This window comes from Salvia splendens, chromosome 15, assembly GCF_004379255.2.
Source record: "Salvia splendens isolate huo1 chromosome 15, SspV2, whole genome shotgun sequence".
Lineage (NCBI taxonomy): Eukaryota > Viridiplantae > Streptophyta > Magnoliopsida > Lamiales > Lamiaceae > Salvia > Salvia splendens.
The window spans coordinates 3,764,275-3,781,112 of NC_056046.1; the positions used below are offsets into that span (position 1 = coordinate 3,764,275).

At 43.7% G+C, this 16,838-nt stretch overlaps 2 protein-coding genes across 2 annotated transcripts; one reads left to right on the forward strand and one right to left on the reverse strand.

Moving 5' to 3' along the window:
- Positions 1 to 3,425: 3,425 nt before the first annotated feature.
- LOC121768675 lies at positions 3,426 to 6,296 on the forward strand. Its single transcript, XM_042165219.1, has one exon. The coding sequence runs from the start codon at positions 3,426 to 3,428 to the stop codon at positions 6,294 to 6,296; it is 2,871 nt and encodes a 956-aa protein (XP_042021153.1).
- Positions 6,297 to 11,202: 4,906 nt separating this feature from the next.
- On the reverse strand, positions 11,203 to 16,599 carry LOC121769136 (ABC transporter B family member 15-like). Its single transcript, XM_042165836.1, has 7 exons — positions 16,192 to 16,599; positions 15,893 to 15,947; positions 15,597 to 15,775; positions 15,020 to 15,477; positions 14,333 to 14,873; positions 12,862 to 13,773; positions 11,203 to 12,775 (listed from the first exon to the last, which is right to left on the reverse strand). Exons 1-7 carry the CDS (start codon positions 16,435 to 16,437, stop codon positions 11,405 to 11,407), a joined length of 3,762 nt encoding a protein of 1,253 aa, XP_042021770.1. The 5' UTR covers positions 16,438 to 16,599; the 3' UTR covers positions 11,203 to 11,404.
- Between the last annotated feature and the right edge of the window lie 239 nt (positions 16,600 to 16,838).

A 16,838-nucleotide genomic window follows, 5' to 3' on the forward strand; every position in this document is an offset into this window, starting at 1 on the left:
GTCTTTCTTAAAAGACCAATGAATACAATGTATTTACATACGAAATTACGGTTAAACCCTCGATCTATAATTGATTATTATACTCACATGATCTTTGCCTAACCAAAAAACATAGCAAAAATAAAAATGGACACTTTTCAATATTGGTAGAAAGATCGAAGTGTATTTTTTTTACTATTATTTCAATGTTATTCACGTAACGACAATATATAAATATCATTGCTAAAATGATGCCGTTTGCAATATCAACATTTGGAATAATGCATTACTAAATTTTGACCATGATACTTATCCGACATTGGTTGTTCATTGTTGAATCGTATGTGACAAGCTTGCTTCTAAATTTTTGTTATCATACGACATTGTTGTTCTTGTCAATATTTATGGGATAACTACTTTTAAAGATCTAAACTTTTAATAAATGCACATGAACTAAAATTTATGTTTCCTAAATAAATAAATCTTCAATTGTTCATATTTTCATATACTGTAAATTACCTCCAAATTAAAATTCGGATGTATGCATTGTTTGGAATAATTAAATGACAAAGTAGTCTATAAAGTTCTATATGATGATTAATCAAGAACAAATATGAAAGAGAATAATCTATGGAACTGAAGCATACCTCTTGACCCATAAAAAATTTAAATGATTACACTATAGAACACATACTTTGATCCTTAAGAAATTAAATGATTGCACTATAGAACTAACACATATTTGGATTCATAAGAAATCAAATATTGGGATTGCTTAACAACTGTTATGAATCTTCCAGTCGATCAAACACGTTATTTATCACAATATGTTCCAGAGAGAATATAGAAATTTTAAATTGTTCTTCTATCGTATGGGACCACAACATTATCTTATATTTACATAATTAAATTAATTAGTCATTCAACTAGTCACCATGTAATAATTAGCAAAAAATATTGAATATCCTTCCCAAATCTTTAGAAGTAAAAAGGTTGCACAAGAGTTCATCTATAATCTGGTTGATTCGAATGAAAGGAACTTAATCAATTATTTCAAGATCACGAAAAAGGTAAAATATGCACATATTTACATTTTAAAAAAGAATAATGCTTATTTAACCGATAAGGTGAAGTTAGTACATGGTGTATACGGAGACAAATTAGAGTGACTTTAGTTTAATAACCAACGATTTTTTTATATAAATTACTACAAATTAAATCTATTTTGTTTATTTCAATAATTGATACGATCTAGTCATTCCGATTGATAAAGTATTGAATAATCCTATATTGTGAACACAATTCAATGTATACATCATTCTATTTAAAATATATTAAAAAAAACTTGATAAAACAAAACTTTATTTGCAAATTAAAAGGCTTAATTAATTGATAAGATCTTTTTTCGAAGTGTTTATCAAGTGCGACTCACTTGTAAGTTGTAATTCAATAAATAATATTGATACCTAATAATAGTAGTAGAAAATATAGGACAAATGTTGTGGCTGATCTGCACCATAAGATTGATAATGACGTGACAATGCTCCTTTAAATATTGGGAAAATACACGTATAATCACATGGTCCATATAAAACATTTAATACGTGGATCATATTGACTTCGTATACACTAACAAACATTAATTGCATACTTGGGGAATGAATATTAATATTTTAAGAAAGGAAAAAGCATCTTTTTATATTTAAAAGCTAGATTCGAAAATTGGACTCCCAAATGGCCAAATCATTAACAAAATGATCATGAATGTATTTTTAAAAAATATATATCTATGAAGATACTCATACAAATACTATCCTTCGTTGTTTGTGTTGCTATATAGAATTACTTTTACTTATCTATTTCACATTGTCTTTTATTTTTATTTTTTTATAATGTACTCCATATATTTGTATAGATACAAAGAATATGTTATGCAATACTAATATGAAACATTTAATTTGAGTGATAGATTAATAAAATACTCCATAAATTAAGTAGTCGAAATATAACATGATAACACAAACTCAAAATTAATCAATTCATTGAAGTAAACAATGGACTAACTTGAATTATTTTTGAGTGAACACCCTAACTTTTCGTTTGTGACATTGCATGCCTCTAACAAAAAAAAAATCGTCAGATGACCCTAACCTTAAACATAATCACATATCTTGTTTTTGTAGCCAATTTTCGGACCAAAATACCCAAATGCCTTGAAGGGCATTTTAGTCAAAGTACCCGCAATCTGCAAACCTACTCTGCGCACACCTACATTGATTTGCAGACCTTACCCAGACTTTTGTCAAATCATATTTAATATTTCCCACTCGCTTATATTTCTCTTGCTATATTTCAAGTTTTTTTTTCAATTCATTTCTTTTCTTCGTAAACTGCAATAGTAGTAACTAAAAGATATTTAGTCTATTCAATAAAATATGAAAAAGCATAAAGACACGCATGTATGAATATGACGAATCTCCAAAGCAGTGGGATACACACAGTAAGAGGTGGGGAAGGGCTTAAGCCCCTCCCAAGAGTTCCATTTTCTTGATTTTTCTACTTTTAAATTTTTTAAAATTCTGAAAATCATTTTCAGCCCTCACTAAAATATTATTTTAGACGCCTAAATGACCAGATGTTGAAAGGTAAAGAGGAGCTGAACGAATGTAAAGTATCAAAAATTACAGAGTTGAAATATGTAACAACTAACAACAATTGTTGTCGTGTGGTTAATGAAGAAGACGACATTTTATTAATAATATTATATTACTCCTATTAGTAAATTACCTAGTAAAATGTGTAATGCGTAAAATGTTGACACTTGTTCACTTATATTGATACGGTCCCAACGGAGCCTCGGCCACGGCTAGAGCCGGTTGGCGAGCAGGAGCAGAGGGTGGACGAAGTCACGCAGGGGAGAGAGGCGCGAGATGAAACGTCAATTGCAAGGTCGAAGCCGACAAGGAATGCGAAGCCTCCGAGCCGATTTGGCAACTTCGTCACCAAATAGGAGTTCCCATCATTATCTTTATTGCTTTCTAGTAGTAGACGTTTTTTTTAATCTTTTTATTTCTTTTATTTTTGGGAATTTTATTTTTTGTTTTAATTTGCGTCGAGCGTAATTATAAGCTCCGTCGGGTTTTCTTGTTGGTTCTTTCCCGATGTTTAGGATTAGGTCGAACCAAACCTAGGGTCCGTAGATTATAAATAGGGCTATTTTATCCATGATCAATATCAATAAGAATTACATTGCCCAACTTCACGTTGCTTTACAAACAAGAAACCCTCGCAACCCTGCTGCCCGACGAGAGGCCTCGCGCACAGCAGGTTCGAGAAGATTCCGACGACCCTACGTTAGGGCGCCGGACGTTCGTGTTCGACGGTAGACGTCGTTGATCGCAGTTAAGGAAGAAGAGCCTTAACAACTGGTGCTTTCTGTTGAACTCATGAGACGATACAATAATTACGGCAGAGCGGGTTGGGGCCAACCGCGGCGTGGCCATCCGCAGAATCGCCGTGATACAGGGGGGTTTGATCATCCGCCGTTTGGGGATTTGGGGGGTGAGTCTAACCCGGGAGACGAGGGCCAGCCGGGCGACCAGGTTAACGCGAAACTGGACCGCTTGTTGGATCGTTTCGACAGATTGGACGTGTGGAGAGAGGAGACGGATCGGAGGTTCGAAACGTGGGAACCGATCCTCACCCGAGAGGCGGAACCCCAATCGCGGACCGAGGATTGGGAGGAGGACGAACCGATGGATGTGCGGGGGAAGAGACCGTGGGAGGGGGCGCCCAGGCCTCGCAATCCTGCAGGAGGTCGACAGGGGGGTTATGGTCGCCAGCCCGACGCTTGGGACCAATTAGGGTTCGGCGCGCATCGCAACAGAACCCACGGTTATAATCAGGTTTTTGACCGTCCAGCATCGTGTTGGGATCCTCCTCAGCGTTTTACCGCGAGGGAGGCACCATTCGACAAATCAGAGAAGGTCAAGATGACGGCTCTGCGCTTCGATGGGTCGGACGCATCAAATTGGGTATCGAGAGTCCAGTATTATTTTGATCACCTTATGATGCCAGACGCCCAACGCTTACATTATGAAGTGATGTTGTTTGATCCTCCGGCGTCGGAGTGGATTTTTAATTATTGCGCGAATAACGATTTCGTCACGTGGCGGGAGTTCTTGGAGGACGTAAGACACCGTTTCGACAGACAGAGTTTTCAGGACTACTTCGGCTTATTGGCAAAGCTAACTCAGACGGGGTCGGTGCTCGAATATCATGACACGTTCGAGAAGTATTTAAATCGGGTTCAAGGGATTCCGGAGACTAAGTTGTTCACGCTGTTCGTGGCAGGCTTAAAACCCGATATGCAGGAGCGGGTCCGCCTACATCGCCCGTCGTCGCTGGCCGCAGCGATGGCGTTAACCCTGGAACTCGCGGACTCCCAAGTTCCACAGCAGCCGTCTCGCCGGCCTTGGCAACCACGGGACAACCGGGTTCCGACAGGACCGCCAGCCGCCACACAAGTAGGCCACAATGCCGTCGGGCCACCCCAACAACCTATCCCAGGGCGTGCGGCCAACCCTCCTCGCATTCGCGTGTCCCAAGCGGAGAGAGCCGAGCGCGCACGGTTGGGGTTGTGTTATTTCTGCCCCGAGAAGTGGGTCATTGGCCACGTGTGTAAGCAGCGACTCCTCTGCTACGCCGATGAGACGGAAGAGGACGACGTCATCGACTTAGAGCAGCCCCCAGCAGACGAATGCCCCGACGCAGAGGTGGCGCACATCCATGCGATGTATGAGGGACGACGATCCCGACCGCTGAAAGTTATAGGGACGATACAGGATCGGGAGGTATCTATCTTGATTGATACAGGGAGTGATCGGGATTTCATGCACCCACAAATCGCCGAGAGCCTGCACTTACCTCTATCGCCCATCCGTCCTTTTAGGGTCATTGTGGGGAATGGCGAGGCATTACTTTGCTCGCATATCTCCAAGCAGACAAAGTTGGACGTACAGGGGACATCATTTGTGGTGGATTTGCATATTCTACCGGTACATGGGCCGGACGTGATTCTTGGGATGGACTGGCTCGAATCCTTAGGCCCCATCACAGCGGATTTCGCGGACAAAAAGCTAACGTTCGCTCAAGGAGACCGGCGAGTGGTGTTGAAGGGGATTTTGCCGGCTCCGCGTCGCGTGACCCTGCATATGTTGTCATCGCTGGTTCCTTCCCGAGACGTCCTCGACGTGTTCGAACTATTGTTGTTGGACCAGGACACCGGCCAATCGGAGCAGGCCGCAGGGGAAGACTTTCCGGGGGACCTACCGCCGGAAATTTTGGAAGTACTGACGCGTTTCCGACCGATCTTTAGCTTGCCGGTGGGAATGCCGCCCAAACGGGCGTTCGATCATCGAGTCCATTTACTACCGGGCACAAAACCAGTAAATGTGAGACCCTATCGCTATCCGTATTTTCAGAAGAACGAGATCGAACGGCAGGTCCGGGACATGCTTGATCAAGGCATCATTCAACGAAGCAGTAGTCCATTCTCATCGCCCGTGCTCCTGATCAGGAAGAAGGACGGGACGTTTCGCTTTTGCATCGATTATCGTGCTCTGAATGGCGCGACGGTCCCGGATCACTTTCCGATTCCTACGGCGGACGAACTCTTTGATGAGCTAGGCAAGGCGCGGATTTTCACTAAGTTGGACCTCCGTTCGGGGTACCATCAGATACGAATGCATGACAAGGACATCTTTAAAACAGCCTTCCGCACACATGATGGGCACTTTGAGTTTTTGGTTATGCCGTTTGGCCTCACAAACGCTCCGTCAACGTTTCAGGCCGCAATGAACGCCATTTTCCAACCGATGCTCCGGAAATTCGTCATAGTATTCTTCGACGACATTCTGGTCTATAGCCCGTCGATGGAGTCGCACGGAGAGCACCTTGCCGCGGTACTGGAGGTCTTGCAGAAGAACAGTTTCTTCGTGAAGTTATCAAAATGCTCATTCTGTAGCTCCACGGTGGAATATTTGGGCCACTTAATCGACGAAGGCTTGGTAAAGGCCGACCCTAGTAAAATCGCAGCAATGACATCATGGCCGAAACCAAGGTCTGTTAAGCAGCTTCGGGGATTCTTGGGTTTGACAGGTTACTATCGTCGTTTTATTGCCGGCTACGCGATGATAGCAGCTCCACTGACCGAACTGCTCAAAAAGGACTCTTTCAAATGGTCCTCAGACGCGGAGGCTAGCTTTGATGACTTGAAAGGCGCAATGACCACAGCCCCTTCGCTTACCGGATTTTGATCGCAAGTTCTGCATTGAGACTGATGCGTCGGATGTGGGCATTGGGGCTGTGCTGTTGCAGGACAACCACCCCATTGCATTTTTTAGCAAAAAGTTGGGGCCACGTCGGCGAGTAGCCTCAACATACCACAAAGAATTATACGTAATTGTGGAGGCGGTACAGAAATGGCGTCAATATCTTTTGGGTCGCGCGTTCGTTATTCGGAGCGATCAAAAGAGCTTGAAGGAACTACTCCAGCAGGTGGTTCAGACCCCGGATCAGCAGCTCTATGTGAGGAAGTTAATGGGATACAAGTTCACAATAGAGTACAAAAAAGGGTCGACGAACCGAGCTGCGGATGCCCTCTCGCGTCGCTCTGCACCGACGGCCGAGGAAACAGGGGCTAGTCTGGAAGCCGACGAGGCCGGGGATGCGCAAGCCGACGAGGCGTCACTGATGGCAGCCGCCTGTCCAGTCCCACACTTGATTGAGTTGCTACGCCGCGAGACGGTGTCTTCTCCGGAACTGCACGAGCTGACTAGGGAGATTAAAGAGGGTCGCGCCCCGCCACACTTGACATGGGTGGATGGGCTCGTGTACTACCACAGGCGCATCTATGTGGGGTCCCGGTCTTCGGCCCGCAACCCGATTCTGACCGAATATCACTGTTCCCAAGCGGCAGGCCACCCGGGCTTTGAACGAACACTGCGACGCGTGACAGCGGAGTTTTATTGGCCAAACATGAAGAAGGAGATCCGTCGGTTCGTACAGGCATGTGTCGTTTGCCAAACGACGAAGTACTCTACTCAGAGGCCAGCGGGCCTGCTACAGCCATTGCCAGTCCCTTCGCAGGTTTGGGAGGATGTGTCAATGGACTTCATCACCGGACTGCCCCCGTCGCGAGGGTACACGGCCATCATGGTCGTCGTGGATCGATTATCCAAATACGCCCACTTTGCCGCTTTGCCAACACGTTTTGACGCACTACGAGTCGCACATCTATTTGTTAACACAGTGGTGCGCCATCATGGGTTCCCCAAGACACTAGTATCGGATCGGGATCCAGTGTTCTTAAACAAGATTTGGGAGGAGATAATGCGACTTAGCGGCACTAAGTTGAACTTCTCGACGGCATACCATCCGCAATCAGATGGTCAAACGGAAGTGCGCAATAGGGGCCTCGAACAATATCTGCGGGCTTTTGCTGGGGATCGCCCCTCGAAGTGGACTAACTTCCTGCCGTGGGCGGAACTCGCGTTGAATTGCTTCCATCACGCGGGGCTCGGCATGTCGCCATTCAAGGCGTTGTATGGGCGGGACCCACCCAGCCTCGTTTTCGCCCCTCCATCGGCTGCGACACCCCCGTCTGTGGCGGATTTGATCAGGCAGCGAAGCGAACTATTGGTTCGCCTACGCGGGAATCTATCACGCGCCCAACAACGGATGCAAGAGGCGGCAAATAAACATCGTCGCAGCGTGGAGTTTGTTCCGGGAGATAAAGTGCTGCTCAAACTCCAGCCGTATCGGCAACATTCGGTGGCACGGCCGCTATCGGCGAAGCTGGCTCGCCGCTATTACGGTCCATTTGAGGTCATTGAACGAATCGGGCAAGTGGCTTATAGGTTGCGTTTGCCGGAGGGGAGCAGGATTCATAACGTGTTCCACGTAAGCCTCCTTCGGCCATTTGTAAGAGGAGAGTCGGATACTAGGTGGGGGGATCTGCCCTCGGATTTTGACGGCGATCGCCCGGTTGTGTATCCGGTGCGTGTGTTGGATAAGAGGCTGCTTTGGGGTGGGGATCAGCCCACGGAACACGCGTTGGTTAGGTGGTCCGATGGAACCGAGTCTCCGACCTGGGAGCCAATGGATATGCTACGTCAGAGGTTTCCAAACATCCTCCTTGAGGACAAGGATGTGGCTATGGAAGGGGGGGTTGATACGGTCCCAACGGAGCCTCGGCCACGGCTAGAGCCGGTTGGCGAGCAGGAGCAGAGGGTGGACGAAGTCACGCAGAGGAGAGAGGCGCGAGATGAAACGTCAATTGCAAGGTCGAAGCCGACAAGGAATGCGAAGCCTCCGAGCCGATTTGGCAACTTCGTCACCAAATAGGAGTTCCCATAATTATCTTTATTGCTTTCTAGTAGTAGACGTTTTTTTTAATCTTTTTATTTCTTTTATTTTTGGGAATATTTTATTTTTTGTTTTAATTTGCGTCGAGCGTAATTATAAGCTCCGTCGGGTTTTCTTGTTGGTTCTTTCCCGATGTTTAGGATTAGGTCGAACCAAACCTAGGGTCCGTAGATTATAAATAGGGCTATTTTATCCATGATCAATATCAATAAGAATTACATTGCCCAACTTCACGTTGCTTTACAAACAAGAAACCCTCGCAACCCTGCTGCCCGACGAGAGGCCTCGCGCACAGCAGGTTCGAGAAGATTCCGACGACCCTACGTTAGGGCGCCGGACGTTCGTGTTCGACGGTAGACGTCGTTGATCGCAGTTAAGGAAGAAGAGCCTTAACATATATGCTCTCATAGTATCATTTCAAAACATTTTGTTAAATATAGTGTTGCTTTAAATGTTGTAAACGAAATTTTAAATGAATATCAACCAACAGAAAATCTAATTATAGGGTTTCACGGCACCATCATTTACAATATACAATTTCAATTTTCTTTCCATGTAATCTATGTAAATTCAATAATTTAAAAGTATTGGACTAGCTTTATATAAAATGTTTATGTATATTAACGTTGTGTTTTCAATTGTTCTGATTAATCTAAATTAAAAATTGATAACTTACCAGGTGTGAATAAAAATAATAATTATGCCGCAATTATTCAGGAACATGTGTGAACAATAGATGTGGTGCAGCATGCAGGCCACCACTGTCAGCATTTTTACTGAGGTGACCAGAATGCCCTTCTAGGGCTTAAGGGCATTTTAGTCAGAAAAAACAAGATATGTGATTATGTTTAAGGTTAGGATTGTCCGGCGATATGTTTTTAGGGACCTGCAGTGTCACAAACGGAAAAATTAGGAACTTTTGAGTTAGTTCACTCATTATTTTTTTGTCAATTCCCTATAGCTTACTCCTATGTACAAGACGTTTAATTTTGTTAATAATCTACTTGGGTTGAGTCTTGTGAGCCCATTACTATCTGTATGAGGAGTTTGCCAGTACACATACTGACATACACATAAACCATGTACAAAAACATTGCAGATCACTTGGGAATCCAGTACAAAAAGATTCGAAGATTGGACTCCCAAATCACTAACTAAATGATCATCTTTTATATTATATAAGAAAGATTCGAAAATTGGACTCCCAAATCATTAACTAAATGATATGATCATGAAAATATTTTAAAAAATTACTTGTGAAGAAACAGATATCATCTTTCGTATATATGTTATGCACGGTGCACTTCATAGTTTGTATTGCTATCTAAGAACATCCACATTCGTGCTCTTGCCAACGAGCACGGATGTAGGCCCGGCCCCACTTTTACTCCCTGCTCTTAGGCAAGAGCACAACACTCACATCCGTGCTCTTCCGCAAGGACGAGCACAAGGGCCCCACCATTTCATTATTCAATTTAAATAAAAACATTTCCACAAAATTAAAATTCATTAAAAATAACCGAAATAAAATTACAAATTACAAAAAAATTAAAAATTACATAATTAAAATCCTAGAAATTAAAAAATTACATAATTTAAGTCTTAAAAATTAAAAATTACATAATTTAAATCCTAAAAATTAAAAATTACATAATTAAATTCATAAAATTAAAAAAAACCACTACTCGTGGCCAAATTTCGCCCAAATGGATGATGAATTATGATTTTGGGATTAAAATTTTTAAAAAAAATTCAAAAAAAAATTCAAAAAAATGGTAATAAAATCTGTATATTTTTGGGAATCCGAAAATATATAAATTTTTTAATTTTTGGTATTATTTTCAATTTTTTTTAAAAAAAAATGCCAACAGCCAATAGAAACGTGCCACGTCGCCCTGCTCGCTGGAACGAACGTGCTTTTAGCTAAGAGCACGTCCGTGCCAGCGGCAAGAGCGCATCGACAGACAAGCGTGTCTTTGCCAACGGCACGGACGGACGGAGCCTGCTCTCCGATGTGGATGCTCTAATTGATTGAACAACTTTTACTTATCTAGTACTTTCACATGGTCTTTAATTTTTAAGTAATTTTTATATATATTTGCATCGATTTACAAAGTATATGACACTTAAATACTAATATGAAATATTTAATTTGAGTGATATGATAGATCAATAACATATAAATTGAAGTATTTGAAATATAAAAGTATTAAAAATAACTCAAAATTAATCAAGTCATTAAAATAAACATTAGACTAATTACTTGAATTATTTTTGTCAATTCATCAAACTCTACTCTCTAGATTAGTTATTAGTAGCGTCCTCCTTTTTATGAGACGTTTTAATTTTATTAATAATCTATTTGGGTTGTGACTTGTGAGCCCATTACTATGAGCTAGTTTGAAATAAATATTAGCTACAATGCAAAATGTGTCTGAAACGATAGAATAATAATAATGTATAATGCCAAAGGTCAGGCTCGAGTCTATCATAGCGCGACTTTTAAATTTATATTCACTTGCCTGCAAAACATCAAAAGGAATTGATTTATTTGAATAATTTGGTGCGAAGTTTGTTATATATTTTCAATTATTGTATAGGAGGACTATTATAAGACCTAAGTGATCTTTTTAATCCAGTTTTCTTTGTTAGAAACTAGATTCACGAGGCTTGAAATCACAGTTATATTTAATTCCTAAGGTGGTATTAAGCTATAGCTACAAAGACAAAAACATAAAATCCAGGTTATATCATAGTAGTAGCAATTAATTCTCACAGCTACAAACAGAAAAAACAAAGAGAAAAACTCTTAAGCTTTCCTTTCTTAATTTGTTATACATGTACACATAACATGTGCAAAAACATTGCAGATGAATTGAGCGAGGAATTAACACAGCCTCCATCAATTCCACTGCTCCTCCAAAAATGGAAGAAAAAGTCTGCATATTAATCTCAGACAAGAAACATTTATTTAAAAAAAAAAAGAGGCAGCATCAACTTAATTATGTGAATATCTTTGTAGGCTAACAAGCGAGTAATACACCCCTCTCTCCCCCTTCCCTATCAACGCCGCGTGCGTCCCCTTCTCCACCACCTTCCCCTTCTCCACCACCGCGATCGCGTCGCAGCTCTGTATCGTGCTCAGCCTGTGCGCCACCACGATGCTCGTCCGCCCCACCATCACCCTCTCCAGCGCGTCCTGCACCACCTTCTCCGACTGCGTGTCCAGCGCGCTCGTCGCCTCGTCCAGCAGCAGCACCGCGGGATCCTTCAGTATCGCCCTGGCTATCGCAATCCTCTGCTTCTGCCCCCCCGACAGCTGCAGCCCCCTGTCCCCGCAGAACGTCTCGTACCCGTCCTTCAACCCCGCGATAAAATCGTGCGCGTTGGCCGCCTTCGCCGCCTCCACCACCTCCGCCTCCCCCACGCCCTCATCCGCCCCGTAAGTTATGTTTTCTCTGATGGTACCCGCGAATAACGTGGGCTCCTGACTCACCAACGCCACGTGTTTCCTCAGCGACCGCAGATCATACGTCTTTATATCTCGACCGTCTATTTTCACCACACCCTTTAAAGGATCATAAAATCTCTCAATCAGGCCTATGATAGTCGACTTCCCCGAACCACTCTGCCCCACTAAAGCAGTGGATCTCCCTGCCTCAATGCTCAACGAGAAGCCTCTGAAGATCATCGTGTCTGGCCTAGCCGGATACGCAAAATCAACGTCCTCAATCTCAACGCGCCCAATGAGCTTCCCGGCCTTCAAGCCATCGGGATCCTCGGGCTCAATCAACGAGTACCTATCCAAAACGGTGAACACGGATCCGACTGCATCAGCTCCTTTAGCTAAGTCATTCGTCATCGTCCCTGCATCCGCAATCACTCTCCCGGTACTCACCAAAATCATGAACGTCTGAAACAGCGCCTTCGCGCTGATGAACCCTTCGTCTATTAGTTTCCCGCCATACCAGAAATCCAGAGCCCAAGTGCATGTCATGAGGCTCTGAGACGTCCCTAGCCCGATCCCCGCGAACCAGGACTGGCGTATGCTCTCCTTCCGCGGCCCTCTTTGCGCGTGTTCCAGCATTTTGAGTATCCGGGCTTGGGACGAGAAGGCTGCCACGGTTCTGAGATTGGAGACCGCTTCAGCTGCGAGCTTGCTGCTCTCTTCTTGTGCTTTGATTGCCTGTTTTGACATGTTCTTGAGTAGAACACGTTTTAAGTAGTAGCAGATGATGATGAGAGGTTGAACTGCAATCATCACTAATGCGAGCTTCCACGCCACAGCAAGCCCCATTGTGAAAGCTATGGTCACTGCAGAGAATGTCTGTATCAGCAAGGCCATTCTGTCGCCTACGAGCGACCTCACCTTTGTAAATATGGTCAAATTCTGGTCAGTATCATAAAGATTGAAAACGAAATATTAAATCACAAAACTATATGTAACTAACATACCACATTGGCATCCTTGGCGAGTCTGGAGCAGACAGCGCCTGTAGCGTTTTCGTCCTGATCAAACCACCCGATTTCGAATGTGAGGATCTTCGACAGCATCCTCTCCCGGATCCTCTTGGTCAGGTGCTCCCCCATCGCGGCGAAGTTGTAGTGTTGCAAGATGTTGACGAGCATGGAGAACACGGCTAGGCCGACGAAGCATAAGGCGTATATCTTCGTCTGCCTCTTGATCTCTCTGTGATCCTTTTCGAAATACACGGAGATCATCGACCCCATCGCGAAGGCGTAGAGAGGTTGGATCGCACCGAAGAGTATTGCGCCTATGCAGCCCATTGTCGCCTGCCTCCACTCGGGCAGGTTCATAGCAAGTAGCCGTTTAAAAGAAGGCGGGCGGAACACTTGCTCGTGCGGCTCATCAACTTGGTGCGGTCGAGTTGGTGCGACCGAGTTGGCCGAGCTGGTCCTGCTCGCTAACGACAGCCTTCTGCTGCTCGTGTTGTGGATGTCATTGTTGGAGATAGTGATGGAACCTGGCATTGTGGAAGTAGGGACGACGGCCGGGTGGTGGTGGTGGTCGTCCCTCTCGGTTTGTTGGAGGCGGACGAGGGACGTGTAGAGGCCGTGCTCGTCTTCTATGAGGTCTTCGTGCGACCCGATCTCCATCACCTGGCCTTTCTGCACCACCGCGATGAGGTCTGCGCTGCGGATGGTGGAGAGGCGGTGGGCGATGGTGATGGTTGTTCGCCCCACGGCCGCCTTGTCGAGGGCTTCCTGCACCACGCGCTCGGACTCAGAGTCCAGAGCGCTGGTGGCCTCATCCAGAAGGAGGATTTTGGGGGCCTTTATTATGGCTCTGGCTATGGCTATCCTCTGCTTTTGACCTCCAGACATTTGCACACCTCTCTCTCCAACCTGAATTTAGACAGAGAAAATATTTCATGAAAATGACCAAGATTTACCTCAGTATACTTGTTCCAAGTTATGCAAACAGTTAGTCAACTAGGCAAATAAATATCAAGTTCTAGAACATTACATCAGTTCATACGTTGGATTGTAACTATATTGAATTGAAGAATGTCTACACATCATTATCCATTAATATTGCATTAGCATATATAGCCAAGTTGCTATCTTGATGCATCCACTTGTCGTTTGGTAATAAATTTGTTTTTAACTATAAGGGAAGAGAGAAACAGTCGACCCTACTACATGTATGGTTTGCTTAGTGACAGCATAATAAAAATTTAGTGGTGTAATCAACCATATGCAGAAAAAAAGAGAATGAGAGAAACGGTTTATGAAATTGTGATTGGTTGAATATACAATATGACAATATGTCCAGACCACTAATTTTTTTTACTCGGTTAACACCAACAAGGCCATTAATTAAAGTGGTGAAAACAAGACCAGCTAGCCCATCCATCATGACTATTTTATTAGATGCTACACCATATGAAATAACGATATTTACCTGCGTATCGTAGCCTTGAGGCAGGCTCGTGATGAAGTTATGAGCATTGGAAGCTTTAGCAGCCTCAATAACCTCTTCCATGGATGCATCTTCCTTCCCGAACAGAATGTTCTCCTTAATGGTGGTAGCAAAAAGAGCCGGCTCCTGACTAACCAACCCCATTTGCAACCTCAGCCACTTGAGCTGCAGCTTGTCAATCGCCACTCCATCGAAGAGGATCTCGCCCCCGACCGGGTCATAGAACCTCTGCAGCAGAGCGATCACGGTAGACTTCCCCGAACCACTCCCCCCAACCAACGCCACCGTCTTCCCTGCAGGAACCCTGAGGTTGAAATCCTCAAAGATTACACTCTCTGGCCGCGAAGGGTACGCGAAAGCGACATGTCTGAACTCAACTTCTCCAGACACATTCTCCAGCATCTGCCCCTCCATGCTGTCCGAATCTATCTTGGGGACTCTCTTGATCACCTCCCTCACCCTCTCCGCGGCCGCACTTGCCTCGGAGAAGTACTTGAGGTTCGACAGCCCCGAGCCTAGCGACCTGTCCAATTAAAAAACATCATATTAAAATTCAAAACCAACACAAAAGCCGGTATTAATTTTTGCCAAAAATAGAAATGAATCAAACTTCTTAGAAATGAAAAAAATGACTCAATTAACAAGTAACGAAGTGAGTAAGATTCTTACAATCCACCAATAGCAATGGCGGCTCCAACAGCAAAGACAGTCCCGCCTCGAGCATTGTGGTACATGACAAGCCTACTTCCATAGTAAGACATGAATGACCATATGGCAAAAACGACGCCGTTACTACCAATGGCAAGACCCTTAGCCAGACCCTGCCTGAGTCCGAGGCTAACGGTCCCCTGCAGGGCGGCAGAGTAGGACGCAATAGTCCTACTCTCGCCAACAAAAGAGTAGACGGTGCGGACAGAGGAGAGTGCCTGCTCCACGATCACGTTCGCCTTGCTGTACTCATCCCGTATCTTCCTAGCAATGCTCATCAGTGCCCGCCCGTACATCAGCCCCGGGATCACTAGCAGGATGATGAACGGGAACCCCACGATCGCTAGCCTCCACAGCATTATGAATGCTGCCACGTACGATCCCAGGAAGGTCGATAGGTTCATCACAAAAACCGGAACCTGTTTTATTTTTTTAAATCAACATTAGTATAATATTGTCCGTTTAAGGTACTTTCCAAGAAAATCTCAGTTGGATAACATTTATATATTGCTTGCAACATTACTTATTTTTAACGGACCTTTTCACTGATGGAATCTTGAATGACTAGGCTGTCGCTGGAGACGCTCTCGATGACCTCGGCCGTGCTGGTGACGTGGAGGTCGAAGTAGCCGACATCTTGTCTCATTACAGCTTTGAGGTATCTAGTTCTTAGTCGTGAAGCTTGTCTCTCTGCTGTTCTTGTCCAGCAATATCCCTCTAAACAAATGGTTCATTTTATTTATAAGCATAATAAATCAAAGTCAAATTGTATGCTATCTGTATTAGTATATTCTATAGTATTATTAACATTTGAAAATTTGAAATTTCACCTACCCAGAAAGCAAGCTACCCATTGCACGCAAGCCATGTAGCAAAGAACCAACGCATTCTGAAAGAGATAAACCAGAAAAAAACAAATGTTTAGTTAGAAATGAAAATTCAAGAAAATACGAAAAATAAAACCAATTCTTGCATAGTTCCGAGAATCGGATAAAAATAAAATATCACTCGCAATTAAGTCCTGGACTGACGTAGCTATTAAGGATGCCATAAATAGGCCTGGTTAATTTATTTATTAAAATTAAAGTTAAAAAAGGGAAAAATCGGACATTGGCGATGGAGAAGAAACTGACCTTGTTGATGGAGTGGGTGAAGTTTTCCGACAGAGAGACCTGGGAAGTTCCGAAGCTGTTCATGAGCTTGCTTGTGACTAAGAGCATGACAGGCATGGAGACTCCGTCGCCGATTGCGCCGAGCAAACCCAATCCCATCAACGCCTTGTCGTATTTATCGGCATGCATGAATATCGACTTGAAAGAGATGCCTATGCTGCTCTTTTTCTTCTTCCTCTTAATCTGCTCCATATCTGAACTAACCATTGCTTCTTCTGCTTATTTCTCCTTTTACCCCTCACACAATTTTGAAAGCAAAGCCCCTAGGCTTGTGTTTTGTTGTTTAATAGAGAGAGAGAGAGAGAGATGATTCAACCCAACCTTGGGATGCCAATGAATGGGTATGTGAGTGTTTGTGTGTGTGTGTGTGTATATATACACTCAGAGAGAGAGAGAGAGAGAGAGAGAGAGAGAGAGTTGTGTGCTGATTTTTGTTGCTGTTTTCTAAGAGAGGTATGGTCGTATGGACATGGGGAATTTGATGTAATTTAAAATGTTAAAAAATTAGAGAAATTTAGTATGGGATTATTGATTTAATTTTATACTGGAGAAAATTGAAGTTCAATGAACCTTGTGTTTTTACATGAGATGAGCAAAGGGAGGTTGAC

Coding starts and splice junctions, on each gene's coding strand:
- LOC121768675 (XM_042165219.1), top strand. CDS start 3,426: ATGAGACGATACAATAATTACGGCAGAGCGGGTTGGGGCCAACCGCGG.
- LOC121769136 (XM_042165836.1), bottom strand. CDS start 16,437: ATGGTTAGTTCAGATATGGAGCAGATTAAGAGGAAGAAGAAAAAGAGC. Junction 14,874..15,019: donor GCCATTGCTATTGGTGGATT/GTAAGAATCTTA, acceptor TTAATTGGACAG/GTCGCTAGGCTCGGGGCTGT. Junction 13,774..14,332: donor CTCAAGGCTACGATACGCAG/GTAAATATCGTT, acceptor GTCTAAATTCAG/GTTGGAGAGAGAGGTGTGCA.